We start from the raw sequence: 26308 nt of genomic DNA on the forward strand, positions 1-26308 counted from the left end.
AGGAACGTGCGGATTTTGGCGATGTTGCGGAGGTGGAGTCTGCTTGTTGTGGAGGCGGAATCTGCATGAGTTTGTTAAAGATTGGACTTGGGGCTGGAAGGATAGGTTGGAGTCCAGAATGACACCAAGTACTCTGGCCTGCGGGGCGGGCCTGATGGTGGCGTTGTTGGACGAGATCAAATAAATATAATATTGCATTCACCGATGTAGTGATTAATTACAAACCATCTTTAGACCGGTTTGCACTAGTCAACTGCCATTTTGTTTTCTTAAGTATTGCTGGGTTTACAATCCACACTTAGAAGTGAGACGCAGATATTATAAGGTCATACAACTATATTAGATCAGGATGGCAATTTCCTCTACTTTATACACGCTGACTGTAGTGCAGACCACTTGCCCCAACCAGCATGTTGCTTAGCAATACCAAAACTAGTTGCGGATAGAGAACAGCAAACAGCAAGACATCGATGTTCCACCACCCTATAATAGGATATTCATATACACAGAATGTACATCAGGTTTACTTATAGTGGAAGAAGTGTCACTCTCCAGAGATATCACGCTGGACTTTAGGGGTCTTCATATAAATCCCAGTGTCAAAGGCAACGTTCATGACCATGGTAAGGAGACCAGGGCCCTAAACGTCTTGAGGTTCTCCATACAGTCACCCTGTTTGCTACAAAAACTGTTCTATTTACACAATATATAGACTTATTCCAGCTGTATTACTTGAATTTCACTTCCAACTTGTATATTATTTGTATCTGCTACGGGGGTAACGTGTGGAAAGGCCTGGAGACTAACCACCACCTTGCCTCCATTCTCGGTCATGTTGAAATCATGGACACTAGTCGTGTTTTTAGCAGTGATGAGGGCCAAGTTTTTCAGTACAATGTCCCGGCACATGCTGCTGGGCTCACTCGATTTCTCGGATATAGGGACTAGCAACGGTGAGTGGACGTCAAAGTTGGACAGTCTTGTCTTTTTAATCCTATGGACGCTTCTGTGTTTGATGAACTGTGACAGGGACTGACAGACCAGGCCACAGTCCAAGCACTTCAACTTGTATTCGTTCTCAGTTTCCATCTGCGATCGTTTCAACATGTGTTCGCTCAAGGTTTCCACTCGTTGGTTGTCGACGGTCCACTTCAGCACCTGATCATTACATGGTTCTGAAGGTTTATCCGAACATTTCAACGCAGGTTCCCCCTGAACTCCCACTTGTTGGTTGTTGACTGTCCACTTTAACACTTGTTTGCTCTGTGGTTCTACCTCTTGCACGGGGACTGGACATTCCAACACAAGTTCATTCTCGTTGTCCACTTTTTGGCTATTGACCGACCACTTCAACACTTCCTCCTTTGGCTGTGCGTTCATGCGCAGGCTTCTTCCCGGGTATTTAATCACAATTTCATCCTCGGTCTCAACGCATTGGAAACCACCTGGAGACTTCATTGTGTGTTCTTGCCGTGATGTCACGTGTTTGTCGTAGACCAATACCTCTTCATTCTCAGTTTTTATTTGTGGAGCGAGGTCTGAAAATTTCAGCTGGTGTTTTTTCTGGGGTTCTCGATGCTGAAGGAGGTCGGAATGTTTCACTGGCTGTTCCTTCCGGTGTTCCGGACGTTGCTGTGATTTCAGGTGTTTGTCACAGGCTAATAACTCTTCGTTCTCAGTTTTTATCTGTGGAGCAAGGTCTGGAAATTTCATCTGGAGTTCATTCTGGTGTTTAAGAGGTTGACGGAGGGATGAATGTTTCACGTGTTGTTGATTACGGGGTTCTGGACGTTGCTGTGAATCCACAGGTTTGTCATAGAGAAACATCTTATCATTTCCAGTTTTTATATGTGGAGCGAGGTCTGAAAATTTCAGTTGGCGTTCATTCTGAGGTTCTCGATGTTGGAGGAGGTCCGAATGTCTCGCTTGCTGTTTTTTACGGGGTTCCAGATGTTGCTGTGATTTCAGGTGTTTGTCATAGACCAATACCTCTTCATTCTCAGTTTTAATGTGTGGATTGAGGTCTGGAAAGTTTAGATGGTGTTCATTCTGGTGTTTCAGAGGTTGACGTAGTTCTGGAGATTTCACCTGCCGTTCATTGCTGGGTTCCGGATGTTGCAGTGATTTCATGTGTTTGTTGTGGACTAAAACCTCTTCATTTTCGGCTTTTACGCGTGGACCACGGTCTGAAAATTTCAGTTGATGTTCATTCTGGAGTTCCAGATGTTGAAGGAGGTCTGAATTTTTCACCGGTCGTTCATGTTGGGGTTCCAGATGTTGAAGGAGATCTGAATGTTTCACCGGTCGTTCATGTTGGAGTTCCAGATGTTGAAGGAGATCTGAATGTTTCACCGGTCGTTCATGCTGGGATTCCAGATGTTGACGTAGGTCTGAATTTTTCACCGGCCGTTCATGTTGGGATTCCAGATGTTGACGGAGGTCTGAATTTTTCACCGGTCGTTCATGTTGGGGTTCCAGAAGTTGGAGGTCTGAATGTTTCACTTGTTGTTCATGTTGGGGTTCCAGATGTTGATGGAAGTCTGAATGTTTCACTTGTCGTTCATGTTGGGGTTGCAGATGTTGATGGAGGCCTGAATGTTTCACTTGTCGTTCATGTTGGGGTTCCAGACGTTGACCGAGGTCTGAATGTTTCACCTTTCGTTCATGTTGGGGTTCCAGACGTTGACGGAGGTCTGAATGTTTCACCTGTTCATTTCGGGGTTCTGGACGTTGCTGTGAATTCATGTGTTTACCATAGATGAATGCCTTATCATTTTCAGTTTTTATATGTGGAACAAGGTCTGGAAATTTCAGTTGGTGTTCACTCTGGGGTTCCAGATGTTGAAGGAGGTCTGAACATTTCACCTGTGGTTCATGTTGGGGTTCTCGGTGTTGAAGGAGGTCTAAATGTTTCACTTGCTGTTCCTTACGGGGTTCCAGACTTTGCTGTGATTTCAGGTGTTGAGCATAGAGGAACACCTCTTCATTCTCAGTTTTTATATGTGGACCAAGGTCTGAAAATTTCGCTTGATGTTCATTCTGGGGTTCTTGATGTTGAAGGAGGTCCAAAAGTTTTACATGCTGTTCCTTACGGGGTTCCACACGTTGCTGTGATTGCAGATGTTTGTCATATACTAATACCTCTTCATTCTCACATTTTACGTGTAGAACTGGAAATTTCAGCTGGTGTTCATTCTGGTGTTTCATAGGTTGACAGAGGTCTGAATGTTTCCCCTGTCGTTCATTACGGGGTTCTGAGCAATGTTGTGAGTTCATGTGCTTATCGTAGACCAATACCTTATCATTTCCAGTTTTTATGTGTGGACCAAGGTCTGAAAATTTCAGTTGGTGTTCTTTCTGGGGTTCTGGGTGTTGACAAAAGACTGAGTGTTTCACCTCATGTTCATTTTGAGGTTTTGGATGATGAAGATCTGAATGTTTCACCTGTCGTTCAATTCTGGGTTCTGGTGATTTGACATGTTTGTCGTAGACTAATACCTCTTCATTCTCAGTTTTTATGTGTGGACTGAGGTCTGAAAATTTCAGATGGTGTTTATTCTGGGGTTCTGGATGTTGACGGAAGACAGAATGCTGCACATTTTGGGGTTCCAGATGTTGACGGGGATCTGCATTTTTTACCTGTCTTTCATTTCTGGGTTCCAGATGTTGAATTGACTTCATGTGTTTGTCGCAGACTAATACCTCTTCATTCTCAGTTTTTATGCCTAGACCAAAGTCTGAAATTGTCAGCCATTGTTCATTCTGGGGTTCCAGATGTTGACGAAGGTCTGGATGCTTCACCTGTTGTTCATTCTGGGGTTCTGGGTGTTTACGAAGGTCTGAATGTTGCACCTTGTGTTCATTTTGAGGTTCCACATGTTGACAGAGGTTTGAATGTTTCACCTGTTGTTCAAGTTGGGGTGCCAGATGTTGACGGAGGTCTGAATGTTTCACCTGTTGTTCCTGCCGGGGTTCCAGATGTTGCTGTGATTTCATGTGTTTGTCATAAATGAATACCTCTTCATTCCCTTTTTTAATGATTGGACCAAGGTCTGAAAATGTTAGATGGTGTTTATTTTGGGGTTCCAGATGTTGACAGGGTTCTGAATGTTTAACCTGTCGTTCATTTCTGGGTTCCGGATGTTGCGTTGATTTCATGTGTTTGTTGTAGGCTAAAACCTCTTCATTCTCAGTTCTTATGTGTGGACCAAGGCCTGAAAATTTCAGCTGGTGTTCTTTTTGGGGTTGCAGATGTCGAAGGACGTCTGAATGTTCCACTTGTTGTTCATGTCGGGGTTCCAGATGTTGCTGTGATTTCATGTGTATGTCATAGATTATTACCTCTTCATTCTCTTTTTTTATATGTGGACCAAGGTCTAAAAATTTTAGATGGTGTTTGTTATGGGGTTCTGGATATTGGCAGAGGACTGAATGTTTCAACTGTCGTTCATTTATCGGTTCTGGATGTTGATTGAGGTCTGAATGTTTCGCCTGTCGTTCATTTATGGGTTCTGGATGTTGCACTGATTTCATGTGTTTCTGGTACACGAACACCTCTTCGTTTTCTGTTTTTCTGTGAGTACCAAGGTCTGAAAACTTTAGCTGGTATTTATTCTGGGGCTCCAGATGTTGACAAAAGTCTGACTTTTTGACCTGTTGCTCTTTTCGGGGTTGTGGATGTTGATGGAGGGCTGAAGGTTTCACTTGTTGGCCGATTCGGGGTTCTGGATGTTGATGGAGGGCTGAAGGTTTCACCTGTTGGCCTATTCGGGGTTCTGGATGTTGATGGAGGGCTGAAGGTTTCACCTGTTGGCCTATTCGGGGTTCTGGATGTTGATGGAGGGCTGAAGGTTTCACCTGTTGGCCTATTCGGGGTTCTGGATGTTGCATGGAGTTCATGTGGTTGTCATAGACCAATACCCCTTTGTTTTTAGTTTTTATATGTGGACGAAAGGCAGAAAATTTTAACGGATATTCATTTTGGGGCTCCAGATGTTGAAGGAAGTCTGAATGTTCCACTTGTTCATATTGGGGTTCTGGATGTTGCCAGGGTTTCAGGCGGTGATCATTCAGGGGCTCTGGATGCTGGCGCAGTTCTAAATTTTTAGGTTGGTGCCCAATGTGAGGTTCCTGCCATAGATTAAGGTCCATCATCTCCTCTGGCTCAGATTTAATATGTTGAGCAATATGAGAATATGTCAGCTCTGGTTCTCCATGAAGTTCCCTGTGTTGAGTGGTGTCCAAAGAACTGAGCTCATACTTCTGGGTGTCAGTGTATTGACTAGCCGGATCTATAATGTCCTGTTTGCCATCGACCGATGGAAAGTGCACGCGCTTGTGACGATTCAGAGTCGAAGAGTCATTGAAGCTCTTGCCGCAGACAGGGCAATGGAAGGGTTTTTCTCCCGTGTGAACTCTGATGTGCCTCCGCAGCTTGGCGTGTTCTACAAAGCCCCTACTGCAAATGTGGCATTGGTAGGGACGTTCTCCAGTGTGTCTCCTCATGTGAATTATCAGGGAGGATTTCCGAGGGAAGCCTTTTTCGCACACCGAGCACTGGAACGGTTTCTGACCATTGTGAGTTTCCTGGTGCGCGAGGAGCATACACCGGTAGATAAAGCTTTTACCGCAGTCGGGGCAATGGTGAGGCTTATTTCCAGAATGGGTTTTCTGGTGGGTGAGCAGCTTAGAGGGGTACATGAAGGACTTTCCACAGTCTTGGCAAACGTGTGGCTTCTGTCCACAGTGAGTCTTCTGGTGGATGAGAAGGTTGGATTGGTGTGTGAAACGCTTGTCGCACTCGGCACACGAGTAAGACTTTGGCTTGGTGTGGGTTTTCCGGTGAGTGACCAGCTTGGACGGGTATGTGAAGGATTTGTCACAGTCAGGGCACTTGTAAGGTCTCATCCCACCATGAATGATGAAATGTCGAACCAGAAATTTCCACACGTCGAAGGTTTCGCCACAACTGGCGCAGATGTAAAGCTTTTCTCCAGAGTCTGGCTCATCTGTGATGGGTTTATTGGCCTCTATAGTTTTGGGGGAGTCGTTTGGCTCTGGGCTCTTCTCTGGCTCATGGTGCCCTTCCAACTCAGGATGATCTGGTGGTGGGCATTCAGCTTGATTGCTGCACTCGACTGGCTCACCGTTTTCCATGGGCTTGTGGAGCTCCCCCCCTTCAGTGTTCTCAGTCTGCGAGGGGCATACAGCTACTTCAAGGCACGTCACTGGTTCATGGCATGTATCCGGCTCACTGCACTCCACTGGCTGAGGGAATACAGTCAACCTAATTAATGCCACTGGCTGAAGGCAGGGGCTTACAGGTGGCTCACTGCACTCCATTGGCTGAAGGCAATCAGCTGGGTCACTGCACACCCCTGGTTGGGGGCACACAGTTGACTTAATTAACGCCACTGGCCGAGGTCGGGGACTTATTCCTTCAATTGGCTTCGCTAGCAACACTGGCTGAGGGCAGGGACTTATAGGCGACTCACTGCACTCCACTGGCTGAAGGCAATCAGCTGGGCCATTGGACACCACTGGCTGCGGGCAGGGACTTACAGGTGGCTCACTGCACTTTCTTGTCTGACGGCAGAGACTTACAGGTGGCTCACTGCACTCCACTGGCTGAGGGCACACCACTGGTTGAGGGTTGACAGTTGGTTCACTGCACACCACTGGCTTACGCTTCACAGCTGGTCCACCGCGCTTCACGGTCTTACAAGACCTAACCGGCTCACGGCACGGCCCCGAGACATCGTCCGCGGTAATGTTCTGGTTACAAGGCTCTTCCATTTTTAGGCCGTGAAGCTGTAAGGTGAAATCGGTGAGGATTTCCAGGGTGGACTTGGACTTGATCTGCATATTTTGAATCCTAACTTCTTTGGGTTTCTCGGTTGCGCTTTGTGCTGCGCGAGTCCCCATGCCGACCAGAGACTGAAACAAAGTTTTTTCTGCGGAAACCAAGACAAAAAAAAAAAAATATATAGTTACAGATTAATAGTACAGGAAGTGAGGAATATTAAATCTGACCTTCCCTTCATTCTTGGTGTACCGGCTTCCCCCCCCCCCCATGGACTGAAATGGTTTACTCCGTCCGCCTAGGAACACCCACTGACACCCGCCTATCAAGGCATTTTGATAGTGGCATAGCTCCTCCCAAGAGCCAGCCCACAGCTTACATCAGGGTTGAGGGCACTTGGGAGGAGTGCAGAGCTTTCTCTGCCATCAAAGCGGTTGTAAAGGTTCAAGGCCTCTTACCGTCATGTATTCTATGCATGAAGATAAAAAACCCGCTCTGTGCAGCCCCCCCCCAATACTCACCTCAGCCCCCTCTCCATCCAGCGATGTGCACTGGAGTCTCAGCAATCCCGGGACTCCCTCTCCTCATTGGCTGAGGCAATGGTTCCCGCAGCTGTCAATCACAGCCAGTGAGCCAATGAGGAGAGTGGGCGGGGCTGAGCTGCGGCTGCGTGTGAATGTTCTCCAGTTTCTATCACAATTTGTCACATGCCTGATGAAGGGGTCCTGCGAGACTCCGAAACGTTGCCTTGCTGCAACTATGTGATTGTTCATTAAAACATTTGGACCCGTACTGGCGATCCTCGGTGGGCTGGTGATATGTTTCCTTCCTCTCTGTCTGTGAATGGAGACGCGGAGCAGCCGCTTGGGAACGTGCCTGCATGGGTGCCCTCATAGCAAGCAGCTTGCTGTGGTAGCACCCGACAGGAGGGCCAGGAGCACCGGCGGGGGGACTGAAGAAGTGGAGGATCCGGGCTGCTCTGTGCAAAACCATTGCAAGGAACAGGAAAGTATACCATGTTTATTTATTTTATTTAAGCCTTTAGCATCACTTTAACCCCTTGCCTACCGGACACTTCTACCCCCTTCCTGCCTACCGGACACTTCTACCCCCTTCCTGCCTACCGGGCACTTCTACCCCCTTCCTGCCTACAGGGCACTTCTACCCCCTTCCTGCCTACCGGGCACTTCTACCCCCTTCCTGCCTACCGGGCACTTCTACCCCCTTCCTGCCTACCGGGCACTTCTACCCCCTTCCTGCCTACCGGGCACTTCTACCCCCTTCCTGCCTACCGGACACTTCTACCCCCTTCCTGCCTACAGGACACTTCTACCCCCTTCCTGCCTACCGGGCACTTCTACCCCCTTCCTGCCTACCGGGCACTTCTACCCCCTTCCTGCCTACCGGATACTTCTACCCCCTTCCTGCCTACCGGGCACTTCTACCCCCTTCCTGCCTACCGGGCACTTCTACCCCCTTCCTGCCTACCGGGCACTTCTACCCCCTTCCTGCCTACAGGACACTTCTACCCCCTCCCTGCCTACAGGACACTTCTACCCCCTTCCTGCCTACCGGGCACTTCTACCCCCTTCCTGCCTACAGGGCACTTCTACCCCCTTCCTGCCTACAGGGCACTTCTACCCCCTTCCTGCCTACAGGACACTTCTACCCCCTTCCTGCCTACAGGACACTTCTACCCCCTTCCTGCCTACAGGACACTTCTACCCCCTTCCTGCCTACAGGACACTTCTACCCCCTTCCTGCCTACAGGACACTTCTACCCCCTTCCTGCCTACAGGGCACTTCTACCCCCTTCCTGCCTACCGGGCACTTCTACCCCCTTCCTGCCTACCGGGCACTTCTACCCCCTTCCTGCCTACAGGATACTTCTACCCCCTTCCCGCCTACAGGGCACTTCAACCCCCTTCCTGCCTACCGGGCACTTCAACCCCCTTCCTTACCAGGCCAATTTTCAGCTTTCAGCGCTGCCGCACTTTGATTGACAATTGCGCGGTCATGCAACACTGTACCCATATGACATTTTGATCACAAATAGAGCTTTCTTTTGGTGGTATTTACTCCCCGCTGGGCGCTTTACTTTTTGCGCTATAAATAAAAAAAGTGCAAAATATTTGAAAAAAAAAAAAAAAAGTTTCTTTGTTTCTATTATAAAATTTTTCAAACAGGCATTTTGTCTCCTTCACTGATGTGCGTTGATGAGGCGGCACTGATGGGCGGCACTAAAGGGCACTGATAGACAGCACTAATGAGGTGTCACGGATAGGTGGCACTAATATGCAGCACTGATAGGCGGCACTGATAGTTGACACTGATGATGGGTACTGATAGAGGGCACTGACTGGCATCGCTGCTGGGCACTGACTGGTGGCACTGACTGGCAGCACTGCTGGGCTGCACTGGTGGGCAGCACTTGCGGGTGGGCACAGGTGGGTGGCACTGGTGGGCACAGGTGGGTGGGCACAGGTGGGTGGCACTGCAGAGTGGCACAGGTGGGTGGGCACAGGTGGACACAGGTGGGTGGGCACAGGTGGGTGCACTGCTGGGCACAGGTGGGCGGAGCTAGTGGGCGCACTGCTGGGCACAGGTGGGCGGAACTTGCGGGTGGCACTGCTGGGCACCGATCATCAGGGCACTGATCATCAGTGCCCTGATGATCGGTGCTGATCCCCGCTCTGACAACTGCCGGTTCTCGGCAGTACTTTCCTCACGATCTGACAGCGTGAGGAAAGTGCAGCCGAGAACCGGCACTTGCATTTCCCTGTGATCAGCGTGTCATTGGACGTGGCTGATCACGTGGTAAAAGGCCGCTGTGTCCGTAGGACACAGATCACGGAGATCGCCGGGTGCGCGCCCCCTGGGGCGCGCAGGAGAGCGCGTTCTGGGAGGACGGTATATGACGTCCACTCAGAACTGGCCGGCCGCAGTGCAGCCGTCATTCGGCTATCTGCGGTCGGCAGGTAGTTAAGCATTCTTGCTTCATCACGTGTAAGCATGACCTTTGGAGCTGTGTCAGCCGCTGTACTGCTGTTCCTCAGCAGTGTATGAAAGAACACATCCCTGGCATCCCTTTAGATGTGCATGCAGCTCCCTGCTGGCCACCTGCCGCTGCGAAAGTTAATTGTGCATTTTGATAATTAGTGGCTTGATTACACGCTAATAAAAGGATCAGCAGATTGCACAGCTGAAGTCTGTAGCACCTGGTGGCCAGCAAGGAGGAGCATGCATGTCTAAAGGGATGCCAGCGATGCGTTTTTTTTAAATATATATAACACTTAAAGCAGTTAAGAGGGAGGTGCTGAGAGATTCTGTGCTTGTAATGGCAGGCTGTCATGTTTGCAGTGAGAGTGAGCATTCAGAGTGATGACATTGCCGCTGTGTATAGGGCGCACAAAGGCAGCATTGTCATCCTTACTTAGGTCTTTGGGGTTAAATGTTATAATATTATGACAAACTGCTTTCCTGGAAGCAAACAATGGAGTTGAAGGATGAGCCATTTAATAACATATTCCAGCACGAGGGGTTACATAGACGGTTGGCTCTCCATGCTCTGCCTATACAGACTGCAGCTCCAGAATACAATTTACAAAGTGCATGCAAGGAATATGTGGAACAGGCAGGAACACCAACAGGCATGTCATTCTCCCCAGGAGAACCTGAACCCCAGAAATCCTCAGTAGACACCTACACCTTTCTGCATACGATTTTCTTTATCGCCCAGATGGCTCCACAGACCGCAAATCTCTAGGAGCTTTCTATAGAAATATCAGATTTTGGGCTTTGAAAGTTGGAGCTTTAAACCACATCTATGGAAGCGTGAGCTCCTGTCCTGGTCAGAGTCCTGTGTACGGCGTACAGCCCGGGGGGGAGAGAAGGGAAGGATGATGGGGGGAGAAGGGAAGGGTGATGGGGGGGAGAAGGGAAGGGTGATGGGGGGGAGAAGGGAAGGGTGATGGGGGGGAGAAGGGAAGGGTGATGGGGGGGAGAAGGGAAGGATGATGGGGGGAGAGAATGGAAGGATGATGGGGGGAGAGAATGGAAGGATGATGGGGGGAGAGAGAAGGGAAGGATGATGGGGGGGGAGAAGGGAAGGGTGATGGGGGGGAGAAGGGAAGGGTGATGGGGGGGAGAAGGGAAGGGTGATGGGGGGGAGAAGGGAAGGATGGGGGGGGGAAGAAGGGAAGGACGATGGGGGGAGAGAAGGGAAGGACGATGGGGGGAGAGAGAGGGAAGGACGATGGGGGGAGAGAGAGGGAAGGACGATGGGGGGAGAGAAGGGAAGGACGATGGGGGGAGAGAGAGGGAAGGACGATGGGGGGAGAGAGAGGGAAGGACGATGGGGGGAGAGAAGGGAAGGACGATGGGGGGAGAGAGAGGGAAGGACGATGGGGGGAGAGAGAGGGAAGGACGATGGGGGGAGAGAAGGGAAGGACGATGGGGGGAGAGAGAGGGAAGGACGATGGGGGGAGAGAAGGGAAGGACGATGGGGGGGGGGGGGGGAAGGACGATGGGGGGGGGAAGGGGGGGTAGGGGGGAGAGAGGGAAGGATGATGGGGGGGAGGGGGGAGGAGAGGGAAGGAGAGGGAAGGATGATGGGGGGGGGGGGGGGAGGAGAGGGAAGGATGATGGGGGGGGAGGAGAGGGAAGGATGATGGGGGGGGGGGAGGAGAGGGAAGGATGATGGGGGGGGGGAGGAGAGGGAAGGATGATGGGGGGGGGGGAGGAGAGGGAAGGATGATGGGGGGGGGGAGGAGAGGGAAGGATGATGGAGGGGGGAGGAGAGGGAAGGATGATGGGGGGGGGGGAGGAGAGGGAAGGATGATGGGGGGGGGAGGAGAGGGAAGGATGATGGGGGGGGGAGGAGAGGGAAGGATGATGGGGGGGGGAGGAGAGGGAAGGATGATGGGGGGGGGAGAAGGGAAGGATGATGGGAGGGAGAGAAGGGAAGGATGATGGGGGGAGGGAGGGAAGGATGATGGGGGAGGGAGGGAAGGCAGTAGGAGAAGAAAGGGAAGGTGGGAGGAGAGAAGGACGACGGGAGAAGAAGGAAGGCAGGAGGAGGAGAGAAGGAAGGCGGGGGAGGAGAGAAGGAAGGCGGGAGGAAGAGAGAAGGAAGGCGGGAGGAGGAGAGAAGGAAGGCGGGAGGAGGAGAGAAGGAAGGCGGGAGGAAGAGAGAAGGAAGGCGGGGGAGGAGAGAAGGAAGGCGGGGGAGGAGAGAAGGAAGGCGGGGGAGGAGAGAAGGAAGGCGGGAGGAGGAGAGAAGGAAGGCGGGAGGAGGAGAGAAGGAAGACAGAAGGAGAAGGAAGGCGGGAGGAGGAGAAGGAGAGAAGGAAGACGGGAGGAGGAGAGAAGGAAGGCGGGAGGAGGAGAGAAGGAAGGCGGGAGAAGGAGAGAAGGAAGACGGGAGGAGGAGAGAAGGAAGGCGGGGAGGAGAGAAGGAAGGCGGGGAGGAGAGAAGGAAGGCGGGAGGAAGAGAGAAGGAAGGCGGGAGGAGGAGAGAAGGAAGGCGGGAGGAAGAGAGAAGGAAGGCGGGGGAGGAGAGAAGGAAGGCGGGGGAGGAGAGAAGGAAGGCGGGGGAGGAGAGAAGGAAGGCGGGAGGAGGAGAGAAGGAAGGCGGGAGGAGGAGAGAAGGAAGGCGGGGGAGGAGAGAAGGAAGACAGAAGGAGAAGGAAGGCGGGAGGAGGAGAAGGAGAGAAGGAAGACGGGAGGAGGAGAGAAGGAAGGCGGGAGAAGGAGAGAAGGAAGACGGGAGGAGGAGAGAAGGAAGGCGGGGAGGAGAGAAGGAAGGCGGGGAGGAGAGAAGGAAGGCGGGGAGGAGGAGAGAAGGAAGGCGGGAGGAGGAGAGAAGGAAGGCGGGAGGAGGAGAGAAGGAAGGCGGGGGAGGGAAGGAAGGCGGGGAGGAGAGAAGGAAGACAGGAGGAGAAGGAAGGCGGAAGGCGGGAGGAGGAGAGAAGGAAGGCGGGGAGGAGAGAAGGAAGGCGGGAGGAGGAGAGAAGGAAGGCGGGAGGAGGAGAGAAGGAAGGCGGGAGGAGGAAAGAAGGAAGGCGGGAGAAAGAGAGAAGGAAGGCGGGAGGAAGAGAGAAGGAAGGCGGGAGGAGGAGAGAAGGAAGGCGGGGGAGGAGAGAAGGAAGGCGGGAGGAGGAGAGAAGGAAGGCGGGAGGAGGAGAGAAGGAAGGCGGGGGAGGAGAGAAGGAAGGCGGGGGAGGAGAGAAGGAAGACAGGAGGAGAAGGAAGGCGGGAGGAGGAGAAGGAGAGAAGGAAGGCGGGAGGAGGAGAGAAGGAAGGCAGGAGGAAGAGAGAAGGAAGGCGGGAGGAGGAGAGAAGGAAGGCGGGAGGAGGAGAGAAGGAAGGCGGGGGAGGAGAGAAGGAAGGCGGGGGAGGAGAGAAGGAAGGCGGGGGGAGGAGAGAAGGAAGGCGGAAGGGAGGAGAGAAGGAAGGCGGGAGGGAGGAGAGAAGGAAGGCGGGAGGGAGGAGAGAAGGAAGGCGGGAGGGAGGGGAGAAGGAAGGCGGGAGGGAGGGGAGAAGGAAGGCGGGAGGGAGGGGAGAAGGAAGGCGGGGGAGGGGAGAAGGAAGGCGGGGGAGGGGAGAAGGAAGGCGGGGTAGGAGGGAAGGAAGGTGGGGGAGGAGAGAAGGAAGGCGGGGAAGGAGAGAAGGAAAGCGGGGGAGGGGAGAAGGCGGGGGAGGGGAGAAGGAAGGCGGGGGAGGAGAGAAGGAAGGCGGGGGAGGAGAGAAGGAAGGCGGGAGGAGGAGAGAAGGAAGGCGGGAGGAGGAGAGAAGGAAGGCAGGGGAGGAGAGAAGGAAGGCGGGAGGAGGAGAGAAGGAAGGCAGGGGAGGAGAGAAGGAAGGCGGGAGGAGGAGAGAAGGAAGGCGGGAGGAGGAGAGAAGGAAGGCAGGGGAGGAGAGAAGGAAGGCGGGGGGAGGAGAGAAGGAAGGCGGGAGGAGGAGAGAAGGAAGGCGGGGAAGGAGAGAAGGAAAGCGGGGGAGGAGAGAAGGCAGGGGAGGAGAGAAGGAAGGCAGGGGAGGAGAGAAGGAAGGTGGGGGAGGAGACCAGGAAAGCGGGGGAGGAGAGAAGCCGCACAGTTGGGCGAGGTGGGATTGTTTTCACACACAATTCTCTCCTAGATCTCCCCTCACACCAGATCTGCCTGTCTATGGCCTGGGTAGGACAAGCTGACTGACCAGTACTGACCATGATGAGGAGGAAGGTTCCCCAGTCCCTGGTGGGGGATCCCCAGCGTGATGGAAGACGATGAGAAGTATTATGTGTCTTCTTACCGGCGGTGGATCGTCTGCTCTCCTTCCTGGACCCCACGTTGGGCACGTACTCCCCATACAGGACGCTCCCCATCAGGAATTTCAGGATGACTTCTGGTCTCACCGCAGTCGGATCTACCGGAGAATGAGAACAGCTGAGCTGTACAAGGATGTCGGTGTGCACCCCTCCACCAATGAGAATCTGCAGCAACCCCCCCCCCCCCCCCACACCAGCCAATCTCTACACACGATTATTTACACAAGCCAGGCGTTTTATATTATAGGAACTCATTTTAAGAAACAGCTCTTTTGAGACTCAGTGACACCACAACTGGGTGGGAGGGGCCAGTAGGCTCCTATAAACACCCAGCACCCTGCCCTGAGCAGTAGAATAAAAAACACATCCCTGGCATCCATTTAAACATGCATGTCCCTCCCTGCTGGCCATTGGGTGCTGCAGAATGTAACTGTGCAATCTGCTGACCACTTTATTAGTGTGTAATCAAGCAACTGATTATCAGATTTCACAACTAAAGCAGTGGCCAGCAGGGAGGAGCATGCGAGTCTAATGGGATGGCGGAGAAATGAGCTGTGACTACATCCTCCTCAATGTGTGTTCCCATTGGTCAGCTGTGACTACATCCTCCTCAATGTGTGTTCCCATTGGTCAGCTGTGACTACATCCTCCCAATGTGTGTTCCCATTGGTCAGTTGTGAGTGTCTCTGTCCTCAATATAAGATCCCATTGGTCAGTTGCGAGTCTGTCCTCCTCAATGTGTGTTCCCATTGGTCAGGTGTGAGTGTCTCTGTCCTCAATGTGCGTTCCCATTGGCCAGCTGTGAGTCTGTCCTCCTCTATGTGTGCTCCCATTGGTCAGCTGCGAGTTGGCCCTCCTCTATATGTGTTCCCATTGGTTAGCTGTGAGTCTCGCCCCCTCAATGTGTTCCTATTGGTCAGCTGTGAGTCGGCCCTCCTCTATATGTGTTCTCATTGGTCAGCTGTGAGTCCCTCTGTCCTCAATGTGTGTTCCCATTGGCCAACTGTATGTCCTCCTCAATGTGTTCCCATTGGCCAGATGTGAGTCCTCAATGTGCGTTCCCATTGGCCAGCTGTGAGTCCTCCTCAATGTGTGTTCCCATTGGCCAGATGTGAGTCCTCAATGTGCGTTCCCATTGGCCAGCTGTGAGTCCTCCTCAATGTGTGTTCCCATTGGCCAGCTGTGAGTAGGTTCGGCTCAATCTGTGCTCCATTTGGTTTGCTGTGAGTATGTCCTCCTCGTGTTTTTATTGGTCAGCTGTGAGTCCCATTGGTCAGCTGTGACTATATCCTCCTCAATGTGTGTTCCCATTGGTCAGCTGTGACTACATCCTCCCAATGTGTGTTCCCATTGGTCAGCTGTGACTACATCCTCCCAATGTGTTCCCACTGGTCAGCTGTGAGTCCGTATTCCTCTATGTGTGTTCCCATTGGTCAGCTGTGAGTCTATCCTCCTTTATGTTTGTTCCCATTGGTCAGCTGCAAGTTGGCCCTCCTCTATGTGTGTTCCCATTGGTCAGCTGTGAGTCCCTCTGTTCTCAATGTGTGTTCCCATTGGCCAGCTGTGAGTCTTCCTCAATGTGTTCCCATTGGCCAGCTGTGACTACATCCTCCTCAATGTGTGTTCCCATTGGTCAGCTGTGACTACATCCTCCTCAATGTGTGTTCCCATTGGTCAGCTGTGACTACATCCTCCTCAATGTGTGTTCCCATTGGTCAGGTGTGAGTGTCTCTGTCCTCAATGTGCGTTCCCATTGGCCAGCTGTGAGTCTGTCCTCTATGTGTGCTCCCATTGGTCAGCTGCGAGTTGGCCCTCCTCTATATGTGTTCCCATTGGTTAGCTGTGAGTCTCGCCCCCTCAATGTGTTCCCATTGGTCAGCTGTGAGTCGGCCCTCCTCTATATGTGTTCCCATTAGCCAGATGTGAGTCCTCCTCTATATGTGTTCCCATTGGCCAACTGTATGTCCTCCTCAATGTGTTCCCATTAGCCAGATGTGAGTCCTCCTCAATGTGTGTTCCCATTGGCCAGCTGTGAGTCCTCCTCAATGTGTTCAATTGGCCAGCTGTGAGTCCTCCTCAATGTGTTCCCATTGGCCAGCTGTGAGTCCTCCTCAATGTGTGTTCCCATTGGCCAGCTGTGAGTCCTCCTCAATGTGTGTTCCCATTGGCCAGCTGTGAGTCCTCCTCAATGTGTGTTCCCATTGGTCAGCTGTGACTACATCCTCCTCAATGTGTGTTCCCATTGGTCAGCTGTGACTACATCCTCCTCAATGTGTGTTCCCATTGGTCAGCTGTGACTACATCCTCCTCAATGTGTGTTCCCATTGGTCAGCTGTGACTACATCCTCCTCAATGTTTGTTCCCATTGGTTAGCTGTGGGTTCACCATACTTATTGTGTGTTTACATTCACCTGAATGAGCCCACGCTGCAACTGCATGCGGTACAGGGGGTAGTGGCATGGTGGGGCTGGTTTTAAGGGGTTAGAAGGGACAGGGAGGAGGCAACATAATCGCCTTACACACCTTCTGAAGAGCAATCCAGCACAGATCATCCTTCAGAGGGTAACACAAGTGTTACCCTTAATGTGACAAGCGGGGATGCTGGAGGATCATTCCCACTCTTTGCTGTGCAAAGGATCATGGGAAGAAAATATAAATCTCGAGGCCGGGGTCGGGGGGGGAGGGGTCTCACCGATAGAACTCAGGTTGCGAATATTGTCCATCATGACCTCCTTGTAGAGCTCCTTCTGCCACGTCTCCAGACTCCACCATTCCTCCTCCGTGAAATACACCGCCACGTCATCGAAGGTCACCTGACCCTGCATATAGAGGACCCCAAATGCATCATCATCAAAGGTCACCTGCAGGGGGCGAGAACTACAGGGGGCTGCGGGTGGGGCTGGGAGCACTACAGGGGGCTGCGGGTGGGGCTAGGAGCACTACAGGGGGCTGTGGGTGGGGCTAGGAGCACTACAGGGGGCTGTGGGTGGGGCTGAGAGCACTACAGGGGGCTGTGGGTGGGGCTGGGAGCACTACAGGGGAACTGAGAGCACTACAGGGGGTTGTGGGTGGGGCTGGGAGCACTACAGGGGGCTCCGGGTGGGGCTAGGAGCACTACAGGGGGCTGCGGGTGGGGATGAGAGCACTACAGGGGGCTGTGGGTGGGGCTGGGAGCACTACAGGGGAACTGAGAGCACTACAGGGGGTTGTGGGTGGGGCTAGGAGCACTACAGGGGGCTGCGGGTGGGGATGAGAGCACTACAGGGGGCTGCGGGTGGGGCTGGGAGCACTACAGGGGGCTGCGGGTGGGGCTGGGAGCACTACAGGGGGCTGCGGGTGGGGCTGGGAGCACTACAGGGGGCTGTGGGTGGGGCTGGGAGCACTACAGGGGGCTGTGGGTGGAACTGAGAGCACAACAGGGGGTTGTGGGTGGGGCTGGGAGCACAACAGGGGGTTGTGGGTGGGGCTGGGAGCACTACAGGGGGCTCCGGGTGGGGCTAGGAACACTACAGGGGGCTGCGGGTGGGGCTGAGAGCACTACAGGGGGCTGCGGGTGCGGCAGGGAGCACTACATGGGGCTGAGAGCACTACAGGGGGTTGCGGGCGGGGCTGAGAGCACTACAGGGGGTTGCGGGCGGGGCTGAGAGCACTACAGGGGGCTCCGGGCGGGGCTGGGAGCACTACAGGGGGCTGCGGGCGGGGCTGGGAGCACTACAGGGGGCTGCGGGCGGGGCTGGGAGCACTACAGGGGGCTGCGGGCGGGGCTAGGAGCACTACAGGGGGCCGCGGGCGGGGCTGGGAGCACTACAGGGGGCCGCGGGCGGGGCTGGGAGCACTACAGGGGGCCGCGGGCGGGGCTGGGAGCACTACAGGGGGCCGCGGGCGGGGCTGGGAGCACTACAGGGGGCCGCGGGCGGCGCTGGGAGCACTACAGGGGGCCGCGGGCGGGGCTGGGAGCACTACAGGGGGCCGCGGGTGGGGCTGGGAGCACTACAGGGGGCCGCGGGTGGGGCTGGGAGCACTACAGGGGGCCGTGGGTGGGGCTGGGAGCACTACAGGGGGCTGAGAGCACTACAGGGGGTTGTGGGTGGGGCTGAGAACACTACAGGGGGCTGCGGGTGGGGCTGGGAGCACTACAGGGGGCTGCGGGTGGGGCTGGGAGCACTACAGGGGGCTGCGGGTGGGGCTGGGAGCACTACAGGGGGCTGTGGGTGGGGCTGGGAGCACTACAGGGGGCTGTGGGTGGGGCTGGGAGCACTACAGGGGGCTGCGGGTGGGGCTGAGAGCACTACAGGGGGCTGCGGGTGGGGCTGAGAGCACTACAGGGGGCTGCGGGTGGGGCTGAGAGCACTACAGGGGGCTGCGGGTGGGGCTAGGAGCACTACAGGGGGCTGCGGGTGGGGCTAGGAGCACTACAGGGGGCTGCGGGTGGGGCTAGGAGCACTACAGGGGGCTGCGGGTGGGGCTAGGAGCACTACAGGGGGCTGCGGGTGGGGCTAGGAGCACTACAGGGGGCTGTGGGTGGGGCTAGGAGCACTACAGGGGGTTGTGGGTGGGGCTAGGAGCACTACAGGGGGCTGCGGGTGGGGCTGAGAGCACTACAGGGGGCTGTGGGTGGGGCTGAGAGCACTACAGGGGGCTGCGGGTGGGGCTGAGACTGACACCCCCCCACACACACACACCCCTCTGGCAGCAGGACTGCTTGAAGCTGCAGAGGGAGGGGCTGACTTCTGAGACCCCTTGTGATGCCGCTTCAGAAATGCCCGCAGAGCATTCCACCACAGGGCAACCACTGCAACAGTACAGAGTGACCTGGACCATACCTGACAGTTGTGTACCGAGTATTACAATGTCTGTATACAGAGAGAGGACCCTGCAGAGTATCACACCGTCTGTATACAGAGAGAGGACCCTGCAGAGTATCACACCGTCTGTATACAGAGAGAGGACCCTGCAGAGTATCACACCGTCTGTATAAAGGGAGAGGACCCTGCAGAGTATCACACCGTCTGTATACAGGGAGAGGACCCTGCAGAGTATCACACCGCCTGTATACAGGGAGAGGACCCTGCAGAGTATCACACCGCCTGTATACAGGGAGAGGACCCTGCAGAGTATTACACCGCCTGTATACAGGGAGAGGACCCTGCAGAGTATTACACCGCCTGTATACAGGGAGAGGACCCTGCAGAGTATTACACCGCCTGTATACAGGGAGAGGACCCTGCAGAGTATTACACCGCCTGTATACAGGGAGAGGACCCTGCAGAGCATTACACCGCCTGTATACAGGGAGAGGACCCTGCAGAGCATTACACCGCCTGTATACAGGGAGTGGACCCTGCAGAGCATTACACCGCCTGTATACAGGGAGAGGACCCTGCAGAGCATTACACCGCCTGTATACAGGGAGAGGACCCTGCAGAGCATTACACCGCCTGTATACAGGGAGAGGACCCTGCAGAGTATTACACCGTCTGTATACAGGGAGAGGACCCTGCAGAGTATTACACCGCCTGTATACAGGGAGAGGACCCTGCAGAGTATTACACCGCCTGCATACAGGGAGAGGACCCTGCAGAGTATCACACCGCCTGTATACAGGGAGAGGACCCTGCAGAGTATTACACCGTCTGTATACAGGGAGAGGACCCTGCAGAGTATTACACCGTCTGTACACAGGGAGAGGACCCTGCAGAGTATTACACCGTCTGTACACAGGGAGAGGACCCTGCAGAGTATTACACCGTCTGTATACAGGGAGGGGACCCTGCAGAGTATTACACTGCCTGTATACAGGGAGAGGACCCTGCAGAGTATTACACCATCTATATACAGGGAGGGGACCCTGCCCTGTTGTACAGTGGATATAGGTGTGAAGCTCTGCAGAGTGTATAGAGGGTGTAATGCTCTGCAGTGTTATACTGTGGATATTGTTCTGCAGAGTACTTTACTGCCGATATACAAAAGGTGTGATATGCTGCAGACTGTTGCATATTGCATATAGAAAGGAAATATGTTATGCAGAGCATTGCACTGTGTATAAAGGGGTGTGATGGTCTGCAGACTGTTGTGCTGTGTTTACAGGAGGAGTGATGGTCTGCAGAGTGTTGTGTATACAGGGGGAGTGATGGTCTGCAGAGTGCTGTGTATACAGGAGTGATGGTCTGCAGAGTGTTGTGTATACAGGGGGAGTGATGGTCTGCAGAGTGTTGTGTATACAGGGGGAGTGATGGTCTGCAGAGTGCTGTGTATACAGGGGGAGTGATGGTCTGCAGAGTGTTGTGTATACAGGGGGAGTGATGGTCTGCAGAGTGCTGTGTATACAGGGGGAGTGATGGTCTGCAGAGTGTTGTGTATACAGGGGGAGTGATGGTCTGCAGAGTGCTGTGTATACAGGGGGAGTGATGGTCTGCAGAGTGCTGTGTATACAGGGGGAGTGATGGTCTGCAGAGTGTTGTGTATACAGGGGGAGTGATGGTCTGCAGGGTGTTGTGTATACAGGGGGAGTGATGGTCTGCAGAGTGCTGTGTATACAGGAGGAGTGATGGTCTGCAGAGTGCTGTGTATACAGGGGGAGTGATGGTCTGCAGAGTGCTGTGTATACAGGGGGAGTGATGGTCTGCAGAGTGCTGTGTATACAGGGGGAGTGATGGTCTGCAGAGTGTTGTGTATACAGGGGGAGTGATGGTCTGCAGGGTGTTGTGTATACAGGGGGAGTGATGGTCTGCAGAGTGCTGTGTATACAGGAGGAGTGATGGTCTGCAGAGTGCTGTGTATACAGGGGGAGTGATGGTCTGCAGAGTGCTGTGTATACAGGAGGAGTGATGGTCTGCAGAGTGCTGTGTATACAGGGGGAGTGATGGTCTGCAGAGTGCTGTGTATACAGGAGGAGTGATGGTCTGCAGGGTGTTGTGTATACAGGGGGAGCGATGGTCTGCAGAGTGCTGTGTATACAGGGGGAGTGATGGTCTGCAGGGTGCTGTGAATACAGGGGGAGTGATGGTCTGCAGCGTTGCCATGCCCCCTGTACACACACCCCTCCCCCTCACTCACCCCGGAGGGCCCCTCCATCCTCCTGCTGTCTCCGGGATCCTCTGGTGGTGGAGGCCGCAGGTCACGTGACTGCCTGAGACCGGAAGAGGGGCGGGGTCACGTGACTGCCGGCCGACACTGTCTTGGCAGAGCACTTCCGGTACTGAGAGCTGTGCAACCCCTGGGAGCGGAGGGGGGAGCCTGGGGCCCCTGAGAGGGACAATTCTGGGGCCACACCTCTCTGTACATTCTATTATCATCTCCACATATTTATTCTGTATAATATCCTCATCACCTCTATACATTGTATCCCCATCATCTCTATACATTGTATCCCCATCATCATCTCTATACATTGTATCCCCATCACCTCTATACATTGTATCCCCATCATCTCTATACATTGTATCCCCATCATCACCTCTATACATTGTATCCCCATCATCACCTCTATACATTGTATCCCCATCATCACCTCTATACATTGTATCCCCATCATCACCTCTATACATTGTATCCCCATCATCACCTCTATACATTGTATCCCCATCATCACCTCTATACATTGTATCCCCATCATCACCTCTATACATTGTATCCCCATCATCACCTCTATACATTGTATCCTCATCATCACCTCTATACATTGTATCCCCATCATCACCTCTATACATTGTATCCCCATCATCACCTCTATACATTGTATCCTCATCATCACCTCTATACATTGTATCCTCATCATCACCTCTATACATTGTATCCTCATCATCATCTCTATGCATTGTATCCCCATCATCACCTCTATACATTGTATCCCCATCATCTCTATACATTGTATCCTCATCATCACCTCTATACATTGTATCCCCATCATCACCTCTATACATTGTATCCCCATCATCACCTCTATACATTGTATCCCCATCATCACCTCTATACATTGTATCCTCATCATCACCTCTATACATTGTATCCTCATCATCATCTCTATGCATTGTATCCCCATCATCACCTCTATACATTGTATCCTCATCACCTCTATACATTGTATCCCCATCATCACCTCTATACATTGTATCCCCATCATCATCTCTATACATTGTATCCTCATCACCTCTATACATTGTATCCTCATCATCATCTCTATACATTGTATCCTCATCATCACCTCTATACATTGTATCCTCATCATCATCTCTATACATTGTATCCCCATCACCTCTATACATTGTATCCCCATCATCTCTATACATTGTATCCCCATCATCTCTATACATTGTATCCCCATCATCACCTCTATACATTGTATCCCCATCATCACCTCTATACATTGTATCCCCATCATCACCTCTATACATTGTATCCTCATCATCACCTCTATACATTGTATCCCCATCATCACCTCTATACATTGTATCCTCATCATCACCTCTATACATTGTATCCTCATCATCACCTCTATACATTGTATCCCCATCATCACCTCTATACATTGTATCCCCATCATCTCTATACATTGTATCCCCATCATCACCTCTATACATTGTATCCTCATCATCACCTCTATACATTGTATCCCCATCATCACCTCTATACATTGTATCCCCATCATCACCTCTATACATTGTATCCTCATCATCACCTCTATACATTGTATCCCCATCATCACCTCTATACATTGTATCCTCATCATCATCTCTATGCATTGTATCCTCATCACCTCTATACATTGTATCCTCATCATCATCTCTATACATTGTATCCCCATCATCTCTATACATTGTATCCCCATCATCACCTCTATACATTGTATCCTCATCACCTCTATACATTGTATCCTCATCATCATCTCTATACATTGTACCCTCATCATCATCTCTATACATTGTATCCCCATCATCACCTCTATACATTGTATCCCCATCATCACCTCTATACATTGTATCCTCATCACCTCTATACATTGTATCCCCATCATCACCTCTATACATTGTATCCTCATCACCTCTATACATTGTATCCCCATCATCACCTCTATACATTGTATCCTCATCACCTCTATACATTGTATCCTCATCATCACCTCTATACATTGTATCCTCATCATCATCTCTATACATTGTATCCTCATCATCATCTCTATACATTGTATCCCCATCATCACCTCTATACATTGTATCCTCATCACCTCTATACATTGTATCCCCATCATCACCTCTATACATTGTATCCCCATCATCACCTCTATACATTGTATCCCCATCATCACCTCTATACATTGTATCCCCATCATCACCTCTATACATTGTATCCCCATCATCACCTCTATACATTGTATCCTCATCATCTCTATACATTGTATCCCCATCATCACCTCTATACATTGTATCCTCATCATCTCTATACATTGTATCCCCATCACCTCTATACATTGTATCCCCATCATCACCTCTATACATTGTATCCCCATCATCACCTCTATACATTGTATCCACATCATCACCTCTATACATTGTATCCACATCATCACCTCTATACATTGTATCCCCATCATCACCTCTATACATTGTATCCCCATCATCACCTCTATACATTGTATCCCCATCATCTCTATACATTGTATCCCCATAATCACCTCTATACATTGTATCCCCATCATCACCTCTATACATTGTATCCCCATCATCACCTCTATACATTGTATCCCCATCATCACCTCTATACATTGTATCCCCATCACCTCTATACATTGTATCCCCATCATCACCTCTATACATTGTATCCCCATCATCACCTCTATACATTGTATCCCCATCATCACCTCTATACATTGTATCCCCATCACCTCTATACATTGTATCCCCATCATCACCTCTATACATTGTATCCCCATCATCACCTCTATACATTGTATCCCCATCATCTCTATACATTGTATCCCCATCATCACCTCTATACATTGTATCCCCATCATCACCTCTATACATTGTATCCCCATCACCTCTATACATTGTATCCCCATCATCACCTCTATACATTGTATCCCCATCATCACCTCTATACATTGTATCCCCATCATCATCTCTATACATTGTATCCTCATCATCATCTCTATACATTGTATCCCCATCATCACCTCTATACATTGTATCCCCATCATCACCTCTATACATTGTATCCCCATCATCTCTATACATTGTATCCCCATCATCTCTATACATTGTATCCCCATCATCATCTCTATACATTGTATCCCCATCATCTCTATACATTGTATCCCCATCATCATCTCTATACATTGTATCTCCATCATCACCTCTATACATTGTATCCCCATCATCATCTCTATACATTGTATCCCCATCATCACCTCTATACATTGTATCCCCATCATCATCTCTATACATTGTATCCCCATCATCTCTATACATTGTATCCCCATCATCACCTCTATACATTGTATCCCCATCATCACCTCTATACATTGTATCCCCATCATCACCTCTATACATTGTATCCTCATCATCATCTCTATACATTGTATCTCCATCACCTCTATACATTGTATCCCCATCATCACCTCTATACATTGTATCCCCATCATCACCTCTATACATTGTATCCCCATCATCACCTCTATACATTGTATCCCCATCATCACCTCTATACATTGTATCCCCATCATCACCTCTATACATTGTATCCCCATCATCACCTCTATACATTGTATCCTCATCATCATCTCTATACATTGTATCCCCATCATCATCTCTATACATTGTATCCCCATCATCTCTATACATTGTATCCCCATCATCATCTCTATACATTGTATCCCCATCATCTCTATACATTGTATCCCTATCATCATCTCTATACATTGTATCCCCATCATCTCTATACATTGTATCCCCATCATCACCTCTATACATTGTATCCCCATCATCACCTCTATACATTGTATCCCCATCATCATCTCTATACATTGTATCCCCATCATCTCTATACATTGTATCCCCATCATCACCTCTATACATTGTATCCCCATCATCACCTCTATACATTGTATCCTCATCATCATCTCTATACATTGTATCCCCATCACCTCTATACATTGTATCCCCATCATCACCTCTATACATTGTATCCCCATCATCACCTCTATACATTGTATCCCCATCATCTCTATACATTGTATCCCCATCATCATCTCTATACATTGTATCCCCATCATCTCTATACATTGTATCCCCATCATCATCTCTATACATTGTATCCCCATCATCTCTATACATTGTATCCCCATCATCACCTCTATACATTGTATCCCCATCATCACCTCTATACATTGTATCCCCATCATCACCTCTATACATTGTATCCCCATCATCACCTCTATACATTGTATCCCCATCATCTCTATACATTGTATCCCCATCATCATCTCTATACATTGTATCCCCATCATCACCTCTATACATTGTATCCCCATCATCACCTCTATACATTGTATCCCCATCATCTCTATACATTGTATCCCCATCATCTCTATACATTGTATCCCCATCATCATCTCTATACATTGTATCCCCATCATCTCTATACATTGTATCCCCATCATCATCTCTATACATTGTATCCCCATCATCACCTCTATACATTGTATCCCCATCATCACCTCTATACATTGTATCCCCATCATCATCTCTATACATTGTATCCCCATCATCTCTATACATTGTATCCCCATCATCTCTATACATTGTATCCTCATCATCTCTATACATTGTATCCCCATCATCACCTCTATACATTGTATCCCCATCATCATCTCTATACATTGTATCCTCATCATCTCTATACATTGTATCCCCATCATCACCTCTATACATTGTATCCCCATCATCACCTCTATACATTGTATCCCCATCATCACCTCTATACATTGTATCCTCATCATCTCTATACATTGTATCCCCATCATCATCTCTATACATTGTATCCCCATCATCTCTATACATTGTATCCCCATCATCACCTCTATACATTGTATCCCCATCATCATCTCTATACATTGTATCCCCATCATCACCTCTATACATTGTATCCCCATCATCTCTATACATTGTATCCTGATCAGCACTCGGTGGGCTCCGCCCTCT

At 51.1% G+C, this 26308-nt stretch overlaps 1 protein-coding gene across 1 annotated transcript; it reads right to left on the minus strand.

Moving 5' to 3' along the window:
* Nucleotides 1-469: 469 nt before the first annotated feature.
* Nucleotides 470-21252, minus strand: LOC149431152 (uncharacterized). Its single transcript, XM_089665858.1, has 4 exons — nucleotides 21168-21252; nucleotides 16804-16930; nucleotides 14096-14209; nucleotides 470-6953 (listed from the first exon to the last, which is right to left on the minus strand). Exons 1-4 carry the CDS (start codon nucleotides 21183-21185, stop codon nucleotides 715-717), a joined length of 6498 nt encoding a protein of 2165 aa, XP_089521984.1. The 5' UTR covers nucleotides 21186-21252; the 3' UTR covers nucleotides 470-714.
* Between the last annotated feature and the right edge of the window lie 5056 nt (nucleotides 21253-26308).

Source organism: Staurois parvus, unplaced genomic scaffold, assembly GCF_062004578.1.
Source record: "Staurois parvus isolate SC_StPar_1 unplaced genomic scaffold, SC_StPar_1.0 ptg002374l, whole genome shotgun sequence".
NCBI lineage: Eukaryota > Metazoa > Chordata > Amphibia > Anura > Ranidae > Staurois > Staurois parvus.

Bases quoted from the DNA above. Each gene is read 5' to 3' on its own strand.
- LOC149431152 (XM_089665858.1), bottom strand. The intron at 14,210-16,803 runs GTGAGACCCCTC...ATTCTCCGGTAG, and splicing joins TCGCAACCTGAGTTCTATCG to ATCCGACTGCGGTGAGACCA. The intron at 6,954-14,095 runs GTAAGAAGACAC...TGGTTTCCGCAG, and splicing joins GAGCAGACGATCCACCGCCG to AAAAAACTTTGTTTCAGTCT.